Source organism: Amblyraja radiata, chromosome 19, assembly GCF_010909765.2.
Source record: "Amblyraja radiata isolate CabotCenter1 chromosome 19, sAmbRad1.1.pri, whole genome shotgun sequence".
NCBI lineage: Eukaryota > Metazoa > Chordata > Chondrichthyes > Rajiformes > Rajidae > Amblyraja > Amblyraja radiata.
The window spans coordinates 30,116,562-30,133,075 of NC_045974.1; the positions used below are offsets into that span (position 1 = coordinate 30,116,562).

Sequence of the window (16,514 nt, forward strand, 5' to 3'; positions counted from 1 at the left end):
GGTTACCACCTTGTCGTGGTGGAGAAGCCTGCCTGTGCCTAAGATCCAGAGAGCTAAACCGTCTGGAGCTGTGCTCTTGGCAGGGTCACCCACGGCTGGCAGGTTGAGAGGGAGTTTCCTGATGAAGAAGAAGACCTCAATGGTGGAACAAGCAGAGATGGTGGCTGGCCAGTGGGTGGAGCATCACAACAGCTGAGAAGGCAGAAGAAGGTTGCAGCAAGGAGAGACTCCCAACCGTGGTGGTGTCCATGCCATTGAAGTGGGTCGGCCACTGTCAGAAGCATGTGGTGGCTGGCCGTGCTCCAGTCTCTCCCTGTTAAAAGTTGTTGTGCACAGGCATCCATTGGAGGTCCATACCACCTGCACACTAGAATCAGCCTCTTCAACCATGCCAAGACCTACGGAAAGTACAGTCACACGCGACTTCGAGTAACAGCCGATGATATGTAGGGTACTGCAAAATCACAACCAAACCTCAACTGCTCAGGATTTCTATCCTATCGTTGTTTGGTGCATCTGAGGTGAATTTTTGTATCTTTTAGGTGTAGGGTTGAAATCGGGTTCTTACATAGAATATCCTTGGTATCCATGACAATGTGTGGTATTTATTTACAGTATCATCAGTGAGATCAGTTCTCTAAATCATGGACCTTCTGATGTGATCCATTTACAATAAACCTTTCAGATCATTGGACTATATCTGAGTTATACTGTACAACAAACATTGATGAAAATCCTATAATGCTCCAACGCAACATTTATTGTTTGGCAACTTTTTTTGCAATTGTTAAAAGTTTCTCTCTTAACGCAGCACGTTACCAGATTCACCACCAGATTCTGTTTCTGAATGCTGTTCCCCTCCACAAATAACAGGTATGTGACACTTTCAAATGTAGCTATGCAGCTAATGTTTTTAATGCAGGCTTGAAATATGTAAGTAAATATAGATGAAAAATCTTGCTACCAATTGTTGACTTTTTTTAGTACTCAATGTTCATGTCTTATAATCTGCATTCAATGTGTAATCAATATTTAATTTTTTTGCAATTATTTAAATAAGCAGGTGATTAAGCCCTTTTATCTGTTTCTTCCAGTTCCAAATTTCTACACTAAAACTCAATCTATCGATCTAGTAACACTAACTTTTATTCTCCCCATCTGTATATTTTCTTTATTCCCTATTCCTAATCTATACATATTCTCTGATATCAGTAATGAGTCAATTATTTCTTTTTGTTCTCTTGTTGTATTACAGGCACTGTCTCTTAAATGTTACGTAATACCTGGGCTTAAACCCTGAACATTACAATAACTTCTGAATCTTTTGGTCATCATTGCTAAAGTCTATTTCTTTGTGTCAGTTTTCATCTAATTACATTTCTATTAAGTTTTTTTTCTTTAAAGCTGCAGAATTTCATGAAGGGAAAAGAGATTGACAAATAAAATAGAGTTTGAGGATGTAGATAATAATGAGAAACTAGTGGATATTATAGATATATAGATTTTCTAATGGTTTATGGGCTTTTCTAATGCTTTACTGTAACATAATGGAGGACTACTTAGAGAGCAAAAGTAGAGTAGAAATAAATGGCTCACTTTCAGATCAGTGGCCTGGTGTGGTATCAAAAGATCAAAATTAGACTCTCAGATGTTCTCAAGTTAGTAACTTAAATGAAAAGACAGAGCACAATGTATTCAAATTAGAGCAAAAGACAGTGCAATGTATTCAATGTTGCAAATCTGGGCAGGAAAATTAGGTGTCATAAGTTTCCATTAGGATGAAATACTCCTATTACTTACAAAATACAATTTTGTACTGTATTGCGCTTTGTAATTTCTACCTATGCTTTCCCTTCAATTTAAATATTTGAAACTACTTCAATTTATTTGCACTGAGCCTTGTTTCCATGATTCCTGTGAAGATATTTATTTCAGAAATTTAATTTCCTTCCTATAAACTCTTCCACTTTGCAGTCTAGGTATTTGGAGTGACACTTTCTCTTCACTTAATGTCAGATTAATTGATAAGAAATATGTGGTGGAATCAAGGGCATTATTTTTAAACCACAATCATGTTTGTCAAAGTATGGTGCAGTTTTTTGAAAATATGTTAAGTTTTATAGATAAGGGAACAGTTGGAGCAGCATGGACAGACCTGGATGATATTCAGAAATAATAATTTTTGTTAAATTACCAGTATTTGATTGGGAGGAAACTCAATGTAGTGAATGATCCACTTCTAGGATGTGTAGATGATATCCAGAAACAATTAATAAAAATTAATGGAAAAGATACTTAGAGATAATATATATAAGCATCTGGATAAACAGGGTCTGATTAGGAACAGTCAGCATGGATTTGTGCCTGGAAGGTCATGTTTGACTAATCTTCTTGAATTTTTTGAAGAGGTTACTAGGGAAATTGACGAGGGTAAAGCAGTGGATGTTGTCTATATGGACTTTAGTAAGGCCTTTGACAAGGTTCCTCAATGAAGGTTGGTTAAGAAGGTTCAACTGTTGGGTATAAATGCAGGAGTAGCAAGATGGATTCAACAGTGGCTGAATGGGAGAAGCCAGAGGGTAATGGTGGATGGTTGTTTGTCGGGTTGGAGGCAGGTGACTAGTGGGGTGCCTCAGGGATCGGTGTTGGGTCCTTTGTTGTTTGTCATGTACATCAATGATCTGGATGAAGGTGTGGTAAATTGGATTAGTAAGTATGCAGATGATACCAAGATAGGGGGTGTTGTGGATAATGAAGAGGATTTCCAAAGTCTACAGATTGATTTAGGCCATTTGGAAGAATGGGCTGAAAGATGGCAGATGGAGTTTAATGCTGATAAATGTGAGGTGCTACACCTTGGCAGGACAAATCAAAATAGGACGTACATGGTAAATGGTAGGGAATTGAAGAATACAGTTGAACAGAGGGATCTGGGAATAACCGTGCATAGTTCCTTGAAGGTGGAATCTCATGTAGATAGGGTGGTAAAGAAAGCTTTTGGTATGCTAGCCTTTATAAATCAGGGCATTGAGTATAGAAGCTGGGATGTAATGTTAAAATTGTACAAGGCATTGGTGAGACCAAATCTGGAGTATGGTGTACAATTTTGGTCGCCCAATTATAGGAAGGATGTCAACAAAATAGAGCGAGTACAGAGGAGATTTACTAGAATGTTGCCTGGGTTTCAACAACTAAGTTACAGAGAAAGGTTGAATAAGTTAGGTCTTTATTCTCTGGAGCGCAGAAGGTTAAGGGGGGACTTGATAGAGGTCTTTAAAATGATGAGAGGGATAGACAGAGTTGATGTGGACAAGCTTTTCCCTTTGAGAATAGGGAAGATTCAAACAAGAGGACATGACTTCAGAATTAAGTGACAGAAGTTTAGGGGTAACATGAGGGGGAACTTCTTTACTCAGAGAGTGGTAGCGGTGTGGAATGAGCTTCCAGTGGAAGTGGTGGAGGCAGGTTCATTGGTATCATTTAAAAAATAAATTGGATAGGCATATGGATGAGAAGGGAATGGAGGGTTATGGTATGAGTGCAGGCAGGTGGGACTAAGGGTAAAAAGTTGTTCGGCACGGACTTGTAGGGCCGAGAAGGCCTGTTTCCGTGCTGTAATTGTTATATGGTTATATGGTTATTATATTTACAGATCCAGATGAAAGAATACAAGCACAAAGACTTTAAGGAGCAGGGGGTGCAAAGTAGGTAGATGTGCAGAATATGCAGTGAGGAATAGAGGGGTCAATGAGTTCATGTGATAGGACCAGAATTAGGTCATTCGGCCCAACAAGTCTACACCATTCAATCATGGCTGATCTACCTTTCCCTCTTAATCCCATTCTCCTGTTTCTCTCCATAACCACTGACACCCATCTCTGCCGTAAAAATATCCAGTGACACCCTCCACAAGCTTCCGTGACAATGAATTGCACAGATACAGCACCATTTTTGCCAGTCAATTATAGAAATGGGAGAATACATGCAGTGGGAGTATATTGAAAAGTTGTAGATTGTCTGGAACCCCCCCCCCCAGAACAAATTCAAGTTAAAACAAAAAGTCAGCAAAAGGACTATAATAGTTAGGTTTCACAAATGTACATGTTTGGTTAAAAAACACAGGTACATAATTTTTGTAAAATATTCATTAGGCAACAGAATGCTGTATGAATTAGGGAAAGGTCATTAAAATCACAGTTTAAAGTGAAGTGACAAACTTTCAGAAATTATGGAGAGACATTTTTGATTCAGTAACAGTCGCTGTGTTACCAATATTTATTAACTATTCTTAATCAGTGATGGCTTATAGGACCGACTACTATGGTATGAGTTGGAGCTTATCAAGTAAGCCATGTGGGAAATATGGGCAGTGTTTGAAGGATCCCCATCAAGAATGTTTTGCTCTGGTTTATTTAAGACAATTTGACACACTCATTGCCCCCTTTTTCTTGGCCCATCTTTTTATTTCTAGTTTTTCAAACACTAAATTAGAACTTTCAAACTGGCATGTTGAGATTTAAACCCATTACGTCTAAATTATTAGTCCTCATTTACCTAGTCTATTGACGGCATTTGGAGCTGAGAAGTCCTGGAGGAAATGTAATCGAATTTTGAAAATTATGAAGAGTTTGTAAGAGCTAGTTTTATAATCTATCCTTTTTATTTGTAGAGTGGGTGAAGATAGCAATCAATTTAACCTGGTTATTGAGGGACAATAGAGATAAAAAATAGAAAGGGTGGTACAGTGGAGCTACTGCATCACAGTGGCAGAGTCCAAGGTTCAATCCTGATCACGGGTGCTGTCTGTGCAGAGTTTGCACATTCTAACTATGTGGTTTGTGCAAATTTGTAGGTTGATTGGCCTCTGTAAATTGCCCTAGTGTGTAGGGAGTGGATGAGCGTGGGATAACATCGAATTAGGGTGAATGGGTGATTGATAGTTGGCGTGGACTCTTTAGGTCAAAGGGCCTGTTTCCATGCTGTATCGCTAAACTTATATTTTTCTTTAGAATTATCATTGAAATATGGCTTGATTTTCCATAAAGAGTGATTGTTATCAGAGGGAAATGTTGTTAAATATTTTAAAGTTTAGGCCAAACAACATCTTTGAAGAGAAAAACAACATTTTGTGTTGATGACCTTTCATCCACAATTATAAGGCGGTGTGGACACAAAGAGGGTAATTCTTATGAATTGCATAAGTATGGAACCAGCATAGACACTATATAAAGCAAATAGTCTCAATCTATGTCGGATCGATGTGGCTATATAAGGTCATAAGTGATAGGAGTAGAAATAGGCCATTTGGCCCATCAAGTCTACTCCACCATTCAATCATGGCTGATCTATCTATCCATCCTAAGCCCATTCTCCTGCCTTCTCTCCATAACCTCTGACAACTGCACTAATCAAAAATCTATCTATACATCCCTTAAAAATATTCACTGACTTAGCCTCCACAGCCTTCTGTAGCAAATAATTTTGCAGTCTTCAGTGGCAAAGAATTTTGCACAGATTCACCACCCTGTGACTAAATAAATTTCTCCTCATCTCCTTCCTGAAAGAACGTCCATAGTCTGAGACTATGACCCCTAGTCCTAGACTCTCCCACTAGTGGAAACATAATCTCCACATCCACTCTATCCAAGCCTTTCACTATTCCATATGTTTCAATGAGGTCCCTCCATTCTTCTAAACTCCAGTGAATACAGGCCCAATGCTGACAAACGCGCATCATAGTTTAACCTACTAATTCCTGGGAGTTAAGTTGTTTTGTTTCTTGTATCATCCAGTTTTTCTGGTTGCATATCTTTTTATGAGAAATGCTGTGCAGCTAATACTATTATAATTTAATATTTTATTTAGATGTGCAGTGTGGTGATACGTGGACTGATGGGATCCATCCCCAAATCCGACAGGCTTCTTCAATGAGACATCATAAAGTTCCATGTAGATTTAGTGAGATGGTGGTGCCTACTCATTCTAACTTGCCACAACAACACAAACAGAATGGACTTCGGGAACATTCCATGAAGTCTCTTGTGAACATGCCTCCAAGCAACTGCTCAGTATCTCCAAGTTCCGTGTGCCTACCAAATCATCCTGTCCAACAGAGTACCAGTCACCCTTCTGAGTGAGTCAATTTTATTTAAATAGAAACGTGGCAATAAATTTGAATTTATAGCTTAGTTCTTGCCTCAATTAAACTAGGTTAAATTCGAGTGTAGAACCAAGGAACTGTATATGCTGGTTTACAAAAAACAAGACACAAAGTGCTGGAGTGACTCAGTGGGTCAGGCAGCATCTGAAGAACATGGTTAGTTAAACTTTGGATCGGGAATCTTCATTAGACTGATTATGGTGATGGGGATGGAGGAGAGGAGGAGCATGACAAAGACTGGCAAGCAATAGGTGCATATAGATGAGGGAGGGGTTTGATAAGCAGATGTTGGACACAGGCCAGAGGTGAAAAGATAGAAGGTGTGAGACAAAAGGATTGAAGAGTTGCAATTTGTGAAGCTAGAGGAAGGAATGTAGGTGGAAGAGAGTCCAGGTGGAACACAGGAAAGTGGGGGGAGAAGAGGAAGGGGTTTGAAGGGGAGGTTGGTAGTTATCGAAAATCTGAGAATTCAATGTTCATACTGTTGGGTTGTCAGCTACCCAAAATCACACATTGAGTGTTATTGTTCTCAATGTTCACGTTGCATTTTAGTTAATTGAAATGCTTTCATTTTAAAACCAAGATATTAATTTAAGTGCCTACTCCAGAAAAAGAAATTAATGCAAAAAGGTCGGCACTGAAGACATCATGATTTACAAAATGATCTAATATTTGACAAATCTTCTTGTGTTCTAGAATTTTCATTCCGCATTCAAACAAAAGAAAACATTCTGAGTTCTTCAAGGATGCTTCTGAAGATGTGTGGAATGACATTCAAAGCAAAGAAGACTGCTGTAGGTTTATCTTAAACATTTAGATTTTTTTTTCAAATTGTCCCAAGACCAGAGAATTCTACATTATTAATTTTGTGAGTTCAGTGATAAATTTTATACAAAAATATTTTCAGTTAGCTGTGTCATTAGACAATTACTGTATCTCTGTGTAACTAGAATAAAAGCAGATTATAAAGATTTCTACATAATTTTAAGAAGAAGAGTAATGAAAATAAAGCGTGCAGGATGGAACTGCAGACGCTGGTTTAAACCGAAGATAGACACATAAAACTGGAGTAACTCTGCGGGATAGGCAGCATCTCTGAAGGGAAGGACCCCACCAGTCTGAGGAAGGGTCTCGACCCGAAACGTCACCCATTCCTTCTCTCCAGAGATGCTGCCTGTCCCGCAGAGTTACTCCAGCCTTTCGAGTCTACCTTCAATGAAAATAAAGCGTGACCTTTTGAATTGACAGGACTGATGCTAATTGTAGGCAAAACACAAAGTGCAGGAGGAACTCAGCAGGTCGGGCAGCATCAGTGGAGGGAATAGACAGATGATGTTTTGGGTTGGCACCCTTTTTGAGACTGATTGGAGTAGAGAGGAGAAAGCTGGAAAAGAGAGGTGGAGGCTTCCGCTTAAGGTGTAATGTGGAGATAGACTCAAAAAGCTGGAGTAACTCAGTGGGTCAGACAGCATCTCTGGAGAAAAGGAATGGGTAACGTTTCGGGTCAAGACTAGGTTGCTTGCCAAAGTGGATATTGAACAGCAATTTTCTGTAAATTAGTCTAATGGCTATATGATCTATGTTTAACCTGCCGAAAACCCAACAAAAACTCACAACAATATATGACTCCTCTAACACAACAAAGCCCAGTCACAATCTCCAGTTTATGCTGAAAGAATTGGCTTTAGCTGTTTTATTCTGGGTTTTTTTGGTTTTGGTGTTTTAAAAGAATAGTTGTAATCAAGTTATTTTAATCTGATCACGAATTGATAAGGGAGATTAATTTGGAAATGTATGTATTACCCATAAATAATCTAATTCACTGAGAGAATTTAGTTAGAAAACTAACAAGGGGGAAATAATATTTTGATGTTTTTCTTGTGGGATTTGATTGAGAAGGGAAAACAAGCTTCACGAAGATAAGGATTGATTAATTTTCCGTAATATCTATTGGGTGAAATGGAGAAGGGTTTGGCTGTGCCATGGAAAAATACTGACATGTGTAAGAATCAAGTTCATTTTTTCCTTTGGATGTGCAGAATTTGATCAAATCCTGAAAATGGTGAATTTTTGATTTAATGTACACTTTCCATCAATGGAATTCATTTACAAGTGCATACATTTTTCAAGGTTTGGTGAATCCAACTATTATCTCATTGCATTCTCTAAATAACTCATTTGCAATGCCGATATCAATATGCATTGACAGTTCCCCACAATTTCATTGAAGTTTGCTCAGTAAAAATAACAAATCCAATGCATTAAAAAAAATTTTTTTTTTTGTAAATCCAGTATGAAGATTTTATTTTATAGCCAGTGCCATCCATTTTAGAATGAGCTCTCTTCTATTTTACTATCAGCACAGCCATATCAATATACATATTTGATTTTCTGAACAACAGATTCCAGAGAACACAATGCAGATAATTATAGTTATGATACTGACAGCCAAACAGGAGTTTCGATGGATTGTGGTTGTTCACGTTTGAAATGGAATCCTTTCCAACCTAATCATTGGGCAGCATTGTGCAACAATAGTTACAATGAATTGTAAGTACATTTCACTTTTATTGAAAGATTGTGGTTGAATCTTGTAAATGCCACAGATGGAAATACACATTACCACAATCTTTAGAGATTGTGTCTAAAATCCTAATTTACAATAAAGATCTCAAAAGCAGTACTATTGATTTTCTGTCTAAAGCCTAATGGCATGAACCCTGATTTTTCCAAATTTCTGGTAACCTGCACCCCTCCTGTCCCTTTCCTCTTTTGATCTATCACGATCCTCTCATCCACAACCTTCTTTCCAGTTTCCTATCATCCTGTTTCTTTCCCCCTCCTCCACCCACTCCTATCTGTTCTCCACACACTCCTCCCTCTGGTTTCTTTGCTACTATACCAATTTATTCCCCACTGACCAGTTATATGTCTACCATAGTTTTTGTTGCCAGTCACTGGTAGAAACTCACACATACAGTTTTTACCATTTCAGTTCACTCCTTAAATCCTCAATTAGCAAGATTCACAAATGTTGATGTATGTTTTTAATAAACCTTTAACCTTCTTTAGGAGATATACATTCTGATTCTTTCCCAAATATTATATTTAACAAAGACCTCATTGTATAAAAAGACTGATACATTCTTGTTCCAAAATAATTTGAACATCCTTAATTTAGTCATAAAGCACAGAATCAGGCCCTTCTGTCCAACTTGCCCATTTCGACCAAGATGCCTCATCTATATTAGCCCCACTTGCCTGCATTTGGCCAATCTCTCTCTAAACCTTTCCTATCCATGTATCTGTCCAAATGTTTTTAAATGTTGAAACAAGGAACTGCAGATGCTGGTTTACCAAGGGAAGACACAAAATGCTGGAGTAACTCAGTGGGTCAGGCAGCATCTCTGGATAACATGAATGTTGTTATAGTACCTGCCTCAACTACCTCCTCCAGCAGCTTGTCCCATATGTCTACCTCCATCTGTCTGAAAAAGATGCCGCTCAAATTTCTATTAATTTCCCCCCCCCTCCCTCACCTTAATCCTATATCCTCTGGTTCTTGATACTCCTACTCTGGGTAATTTGTTATTTTTTTATTCCTGAAGTAACTTTGTATTATTACAGTATAAACTTGGATTTTCCATGGAAATTACAAATTGGTTTTATATTTCTGTGTTACTGTTGTCATTAGACCTGCTCTAGGATATCAAGTTGATGCAGACAAGGGATTTAATTTTTCAACAGTGGATGACTCATATGTTTGTCAAAAGAAGAACCACTTCCAGGTCACAGTTCATGTTGGCCTGATTGGACACCCAAAATATGTTAAAACACCTACAGGTCATAAACCAATTGAAACATTCTTCCTTCAAGTTTTTGGAGTAAAGGCAAGTTGTCATAAATTTTTGTCTGCAAATTTATTTTGATATTTAAATAATTATAAATATAATCCATAAAAAAGTAAAGATTACTGGTATAGTTTAGTCCTTAGAATATATTCATAATTATAGTGTGTATGTTGGTGGATACTAGAAATTGTATTTTGTTTAATTTTAAATCTTGAACTTTTATTTGTATAAAAGGTTTTGCGCTGTTATCTGGAATATTGTGCTATGAACTGAAATTTACTTTAAAATTAGAAAAAGCATTATTCAAAATAATGCATAAATGCTATCAACTAATACAGTAAAATCTGACAATTTGTTATCTGCCGAATCCAAAATTCCAATAGCTCACCATTTAGCCCACCAGAGACGGATTCCTGTACTCCCTTTAAACACTACATCCCCTGCTCCCTTTAAATTCTCTCAGGCTCCATTTCCTGCCCTCCCATTAAACTCACTATTAAATTAATTGGAATATATTTTGAAATATTCCAATGGAAACCACCAGGGGCGCCGCACGACCGGCAGCCCCACCAACAGTTGTCTTTAAAAAATTTTAGTGTGTGTTAAAAGTTCATGTAAATGTTCTCCGGTTTGTTTTATGTGGGGGGAGGGAGATGCGATAAATTTTCGGATCGCAATCTCCGGTCGCTCTGCGGCCTACCATCGATGGAGCTGGAGGCCTCCTCAGACTGACCTTGGGCCCCACTGTGGGGCGTGGACTTACATCGGAGTCAACCCCTTGCCTGGGATCGCTCCAACCGTGGCCTGCGGACTTTACATCGGGAGCTCGCAGTCTCGGGAGAGGCCGTGAATGTCGGGAGCTCCAACGTCGCAGAAGGTTTGACCAGCCCCGACGCGGGGTTCTATCGCCGGCACAGGGGAGATGACATCCCCCCGATGCAGGAGCTGATTGCCTCAAAGCGGAGAACCCGTCGCCGGCTACGAGAGTCAAGATCATCCCGTCAACGGATTGCTCGAGGCCCCAACCACGGGAGAGCAAAGGGAAGAGATTGAACTTTTTTTCGCCTTCCATCACAGAAAGGAATGTGGAGGAGTCTCTGTGATGGATGTTTATGTTAAAATGTGTTCCGTTGCTTTTTTTTTGTATGACTGACTTGGCAAATGAAATTGTTCGTATGTTGCAAAACATATTTGGCTAATAAAGTATTATTGTGATTGTGATTATAATACTGTGTAATATCTTTAAAAAATGTTCAAGTGTGTTGTGGTATTAATAGAAATTACAGCCAGTAGTTTGGAATGCACCCGCAAGTCCAGAATTATTAGAGTTTGATTGTATTGGTTAAAAGCAAATGGTTTGAAACAACTAAGAATTTATGAACAAGCTTTATGAACAGCTATGAACATAGCCTGTATCACAATCCTTCATTTCAAAGTGCCTTTCAAAGCGACTACCTTTCATTTCCATAGATTATAGGGCCACTCCACTGAGGAACTGCAATCACCTAAGTTCTCTCAGCACCAGTTTTAATTAGTCTAATTGGTAAATGTAAATTCTGTCTGGCATGTTATCATCATTAAATCAACCAAAATGCAAACAGTTATAACAACAAACCACTCTAGATGATTGGTTCTGACTTTAGTGTGTGAATGGTCGCTCCAATAAGTCATTGAAATATAGATCAGTTTTTGTTGCTATATTATTAAAAGTTGTTCTTAATATGAGAGAATTCTTGAGCATTGGCATGTTTAAAGTACTATTTAATTAGTTGTACTGCCCAGCTCTTACCCCAGAACTCTGGCATTTAATATATTTTGTCATATTTTAGCAATGAGTATTTATCCAATTCTGCTTTAAGATTTATCATGAAAGAATTCTTCTCCCACCATCTTTTCAAACAATGCATTTCAGATTCCACCCACTGTCTATTTTCTTAATGTGATTCCCAGAACAGTGCAAAATATTTCAACTAAATCCTGATCAGTGTTTTAGAAAGGTTAGAAAACTTGGATCAATGACAAAACTGTTTGCTAACCCAAGAATGGCGGATACACAAGCGACAGCAGATAGTTTAGCTTAGATACACAGCATGGAAACAGACCCTTCGGCCTTCGGCCCAATGATCACCTGTACACTCATTCTACGTTATCCCAGTTTCACATCCTACACACAAGGAACAATTTACAGAAGTCAATCAACCCGCAAACGTACACGTCTTTGGAGTGTGGGAGAAAACCGGAGCACCTGTGGAAAACCTCCACGGTCACAGGGAGAACGTACAAACTCCGTACAGACAGCACCTGTTGTCAGGATTGGACCCGGGCTACTGGCACTGTAAGGCTGCAACTTTACCGCTTTGCCACTGTGCACTGTAAACCTTGAACTGGAATTGGGTCGGGACTCGAAGCGTTACCTGTCCATTTTGTTCCACACCTGCTACCTGACTCGCTGAGCTCCCCCGATAGTTTGTTTTTTAGTTCACCGTTGCATTTTTAAGGACATTTGTGGAGAGGTCACAGAATATTTGCCTCATCAGCATTCTGTAAATTAATATAAAATGCCCAAACTCTGTAGAAACAATGGATATAATTCTGTACAATAGCAATGTGTGTCCTTTGATCTACGGTCATCTAAAATGAACTTTATCTTTTACTATCAGTGGGAAATTGAAGGCAAATTCATGTTTGTACCCAAAATCATTTTCTATTTCTTCAAATCAAAAAGCAATAAGCTGTTGCACACTTTGGGTTGTTAATAGATTAGTTACCTAAAATTGTAGCGTTTAATTTTCATGCCATTGAGTAAGGTACCCAAGCGGAATATGAAGTGCTATTCCTCAGTTTGTGTGTGGCCTCACTCTGGCAATGGTGGTGCCCCAGGATAGAAAGGTCAGAATGGGAAGCATGTCAAAATGGTTAGTAACAGGGAGATCCAGCAGGCCTTGGTGTTCTGAGTGCTTGGTGTTTGGCAAAACGGTGGCTGAGTCTACACATGGTCCAGCTGATGACTAAATGGTGACTCGCCGACCGTCTGGCTGAACACTTGTGTTTGCTGCCTGACCCGCTGAGTTATTCCAACACTTAGTGTCTTTTATTCTAAACCAGCAACTGCAGTTCCTTGTCTCTGTACATTTTCTGCAGGAGCTCTGAATAAATAAACCAGTCCAGTTGAAATGAGAGATGGCTTTCAGTTAAAGTGGGCAGCAAGTTTGAAAGCTCCAGCATTTAGTGCTATTTTGATCATGAGCCAGAACAGTTAGGAAATAAATTATCTGGCTTTGTCTACAGCTGTGCCATTGAGTGCAATATAAGTGGGAAGTCATGTTCAATTTGAAGAAACTCTGGTTTAGGCCGCAGTTGGGGTATTGTGCTATTTACCTGGGAATTTACAGTATCCGCATTTTATTTGCACCATGTTCTCCAATATCTTCTCTTTTATAATGTTGACATGTTTCAGGATATCACTGTTCTGTTCCTTGAGCTCACCAGCTTTCACATCCTCCTCCATGCTAAATACAGATGAGAAGTATTTATTATTTAACACCTTGTCCCTCTCCCGTGGGTCCACACAAAGGCGACCAAAATCATCCTCGGGTTGTTTGTCTGCTCTCAGATTAACCCCTGTTTGATTTCTTCACTTTATTCCAACATGGTTTACAGTACTTCTTTCCTTTGCTTCCAGTATGTTTTCCCCCAATTCATAATGTATAATATGATTTATTTTCCTCATACTTACCATACAGTATTGCAATAATGAAAATATTATTTTTGCTCACAGGCTGAGGCTACAAATCAGGTGATCAGCGTTGAGCAATCTCAATCAGACCGCAGCAAGAATCTTTTTAATCCTATAAGGTAAATTTAATTAAGCAGTTCAAGGCGGCACAATGGTGCAGTGGTTTAGTTGCAACTTACAGCACCAGAGACCCGGTTTGATGTTGATTACAGGTGTTGTCTGCATGGAGTTTGTATGTTATCCCTGTGACAGCATGTGCTTTCCCCAAGTGCTCTGGTTTCCTACCACACTCCAAATACGCACAGGTTTGTAGGTAATTGGCTTTGGTAAAATTGTAAAATTACTCTAGTGTGTAGAACAGTGCAAGTACAAGGGTTCCCAACCTGGGGTGAATTTACTCCCAGGGGGTAAATGTCGCCTACCCGGAGGGTAAATTTGTTGATTCTGGATTTGTACATATTTTCTCTCATTGACTCATTGTGATTGGTTCTGGTATACCGGTATCTGTTCATCAATAGTTATTCATATAATAGTGAAATAACGTTGTAATGTGCTATTGAAGTTGCCAGGGGTAAACGGGACGAGAAAGGTTGGGAACCCCTGTGCTAGTGTGATGGGATGATTGCTGGTCAGTGTAGAGTCGGTGGGTCGAACGGCCTGTTTCAATGCTATATCTCTCTAAACTAAAAATGAGGCATAAGCTAACTTAGAAAATTCAGCTTCAACCACCAACAAAATGTGGTAAATGCAAAAGGAAGATTGTCATCTTTATTGCTACTGAAAATTAAATGGGACAACTTCTGTTGATGGTACAAGAGCAGTTAAATGTGGATATCAGGAAGTAGCTTCCTGAGTTGTTCTTCACTGTACTGGGATATACTCGGCTTTGAAATGCATTTAGGTATCAACGTAACCCACTTAAATTGTCAGGAACATGGAAAAAAAATTGGAAGTGGAATAGAATCTGCAAGCACTACGATACAAATGATTTCAAGCTAATTATTGGGGATAACCTCAGTTGCAAATTATATATTACAAGAAAATGCTGGAACAATGTAACGGATCAATAAATGAAAAGAGAAACATTTCAGTATTTTAGGTAGAAATTCCTCATCCAAATTAATTTAAATATTTTATTTAAAGTGTTGGAGTGTGTGTCTATATCAATCTTTTTTATATTTGGCTATGCGTGCATCCTTCATGTGACTTTCATTTCTTCTTCTTGTATCACTTTCTAATCAAAGCTTTAACTAGTTTTGTCGTTGTCTCCATTTTTTTTCATTTGGGATATTTTAGAATGAGGAGGAATTCCTTTAGCCAGAGGGTAACAAATCTGTGAAGTTCATTGCCACAGATGACTGTGGAGGCCAAGACATTGGCTATTTTTAAAGCGGAGATTGATTTTATTCTTGTTTAGTAAGGGCATCGAAGGTTATTGGGAGAAGACACGAGAATGCGGTTAATCAGCCATGATCAAATGGCGGAGTAGACGATGGGCCGAATGGCCTAATTTTGCTCCGATGTCTAATGGTGGCTCCCTTTGTCCAAATTTGAATCTCCAGCTCACAATCATCATTATTATTGAAGTCACATTTTAATAAACAATAGTCGCATTTTTCATATTTCCGACAAGCTGCCATTTGTAATCTTGAAGTGTTTTCAATTGATTTATTTTTAAAGGATTGATTTGCCAGGAGACCAAACAACGAAAATCACTTTAGGAAGATTACATTTTGGTGAGACAACGGCGAACAACATGAGGAAGAAAGGAAAACCTAATCCTGAACAGAGGTAGAATGTGATCGAAATAAAACATGAATATTGAGTGTTACTGGAAAAGAAGTGTACAAAAAAAATTATCTGATGCCCCTTGTTAATTCCAATCATGAAGAATGATTCACACATTATTACCAAAACTTTCTTCAACTCTTGTAGTTTGCTAAATTTTATTTCTATTAGCTTTCGTTCAATTTCAGTAAATAATATAAAATTATTTATTCATAACTCATCAAAATTATCTGTGTGTATATATTAATAGAAAGGAAAAGGACTTTGCCATAATTGGACTTCCTCCTTTTTCAGATATTTTATGCTTGTGGTGGGTCTTAACGCTATCAGTCAAAACCAGAGTTATTTATTAGTGGCTGATATATCAGAACGGATAATTGTGAGAGTAAGTATGTCGGCACCCTACTTCATTCAAGAAAAGTCATTTAATCTATCGTGTTGTTCAGAAATGTGTCATTTTAAAGCAGACAGCAGAGACTTTGAGTGTTATATAAATCAATGACATTAGCATTCTAGTTTTGCAAAATATCTTTCCAGTCCATTTATTGCATTATCAAACCTTGTATCGCTTTTAAATAATATTTCTCCTTCAACAATGGACAGATTCAACCCAGCCTTAATTTATTTAACCTCTTTATAAGGGGAAGCAAATCTTTACTGTGTACAATATTTTTCTATTTCATGGGCCGTGAAACGTTTTTGGAAGTGTGAGGGGTGAGTCATCACTGATCACTGGCTTTGGTAGTACCCAGCGAGGGAGTGGAGCGAGCGAGTGGGGGGAGGGTGTGGGAGGGGGGTGCCTCCCCACTAAATCATGTTTTAGTGCATTGTAGAAGTATGATTTCAATGATTTTTGTTTGAAGTATTTTTAAGATGATGTACATTGCCTACATGAGAGATAGGAGCAGCTAATTATTATCAAAGTATCAAAGGTCAAAGGTATTTTATTGGTCACATTCACATACACCTAGGTGTAGTG

At 38.4% G+C, this 16,514-nt stretch overlaps 1 protein-coding gene across 1 annotated transcript in view; it reads left to right on the forward strand.

Moving 5' to 3' along the window:
- The window catches only part of myrfl (myelin regulatory factor like), a 55,640-nt gene that overhangs the window by 8,150 nt on the left and 30,976 nt on the right, over positions 1 to 16,514 (forward strand). Inside the window, exons 3-10 of the mRNA XM_033038384.1 lie at positions 812 to 873; positions 5,866 to 6,133; positions 6,857 to 6,954; positions 8,563 to 8,710; positions 9,855 to 10,050; positions 13,790 to 13,866; positions 15,428 to 15,538; positions 15,830 to 15,920. Of these exons, the coding sequence (XP_032894275.1) occupies positions 812 to 873; positions 5,866 to 6,133; positions 6,857 to 6,954; positions 8,563 to 8,710; positions 9,855 to 10,050; positions 13,790 to 13,866; positions 15,428 to 15,538; positions 15,830 to 15,920 (1,051 nt within the window). The remainder of the gene's footprint in view (positions 1 to 811; positions 874 to 5,865; positions 6,134 to 6,856; positions 6,955 to 8,562; positions 8,711 to 9,854; positions 10,051 to 13,789; positions 13,867 to 15,427; positions 15,539 to 15,829; positions 15,921 to 16,514) is intronic.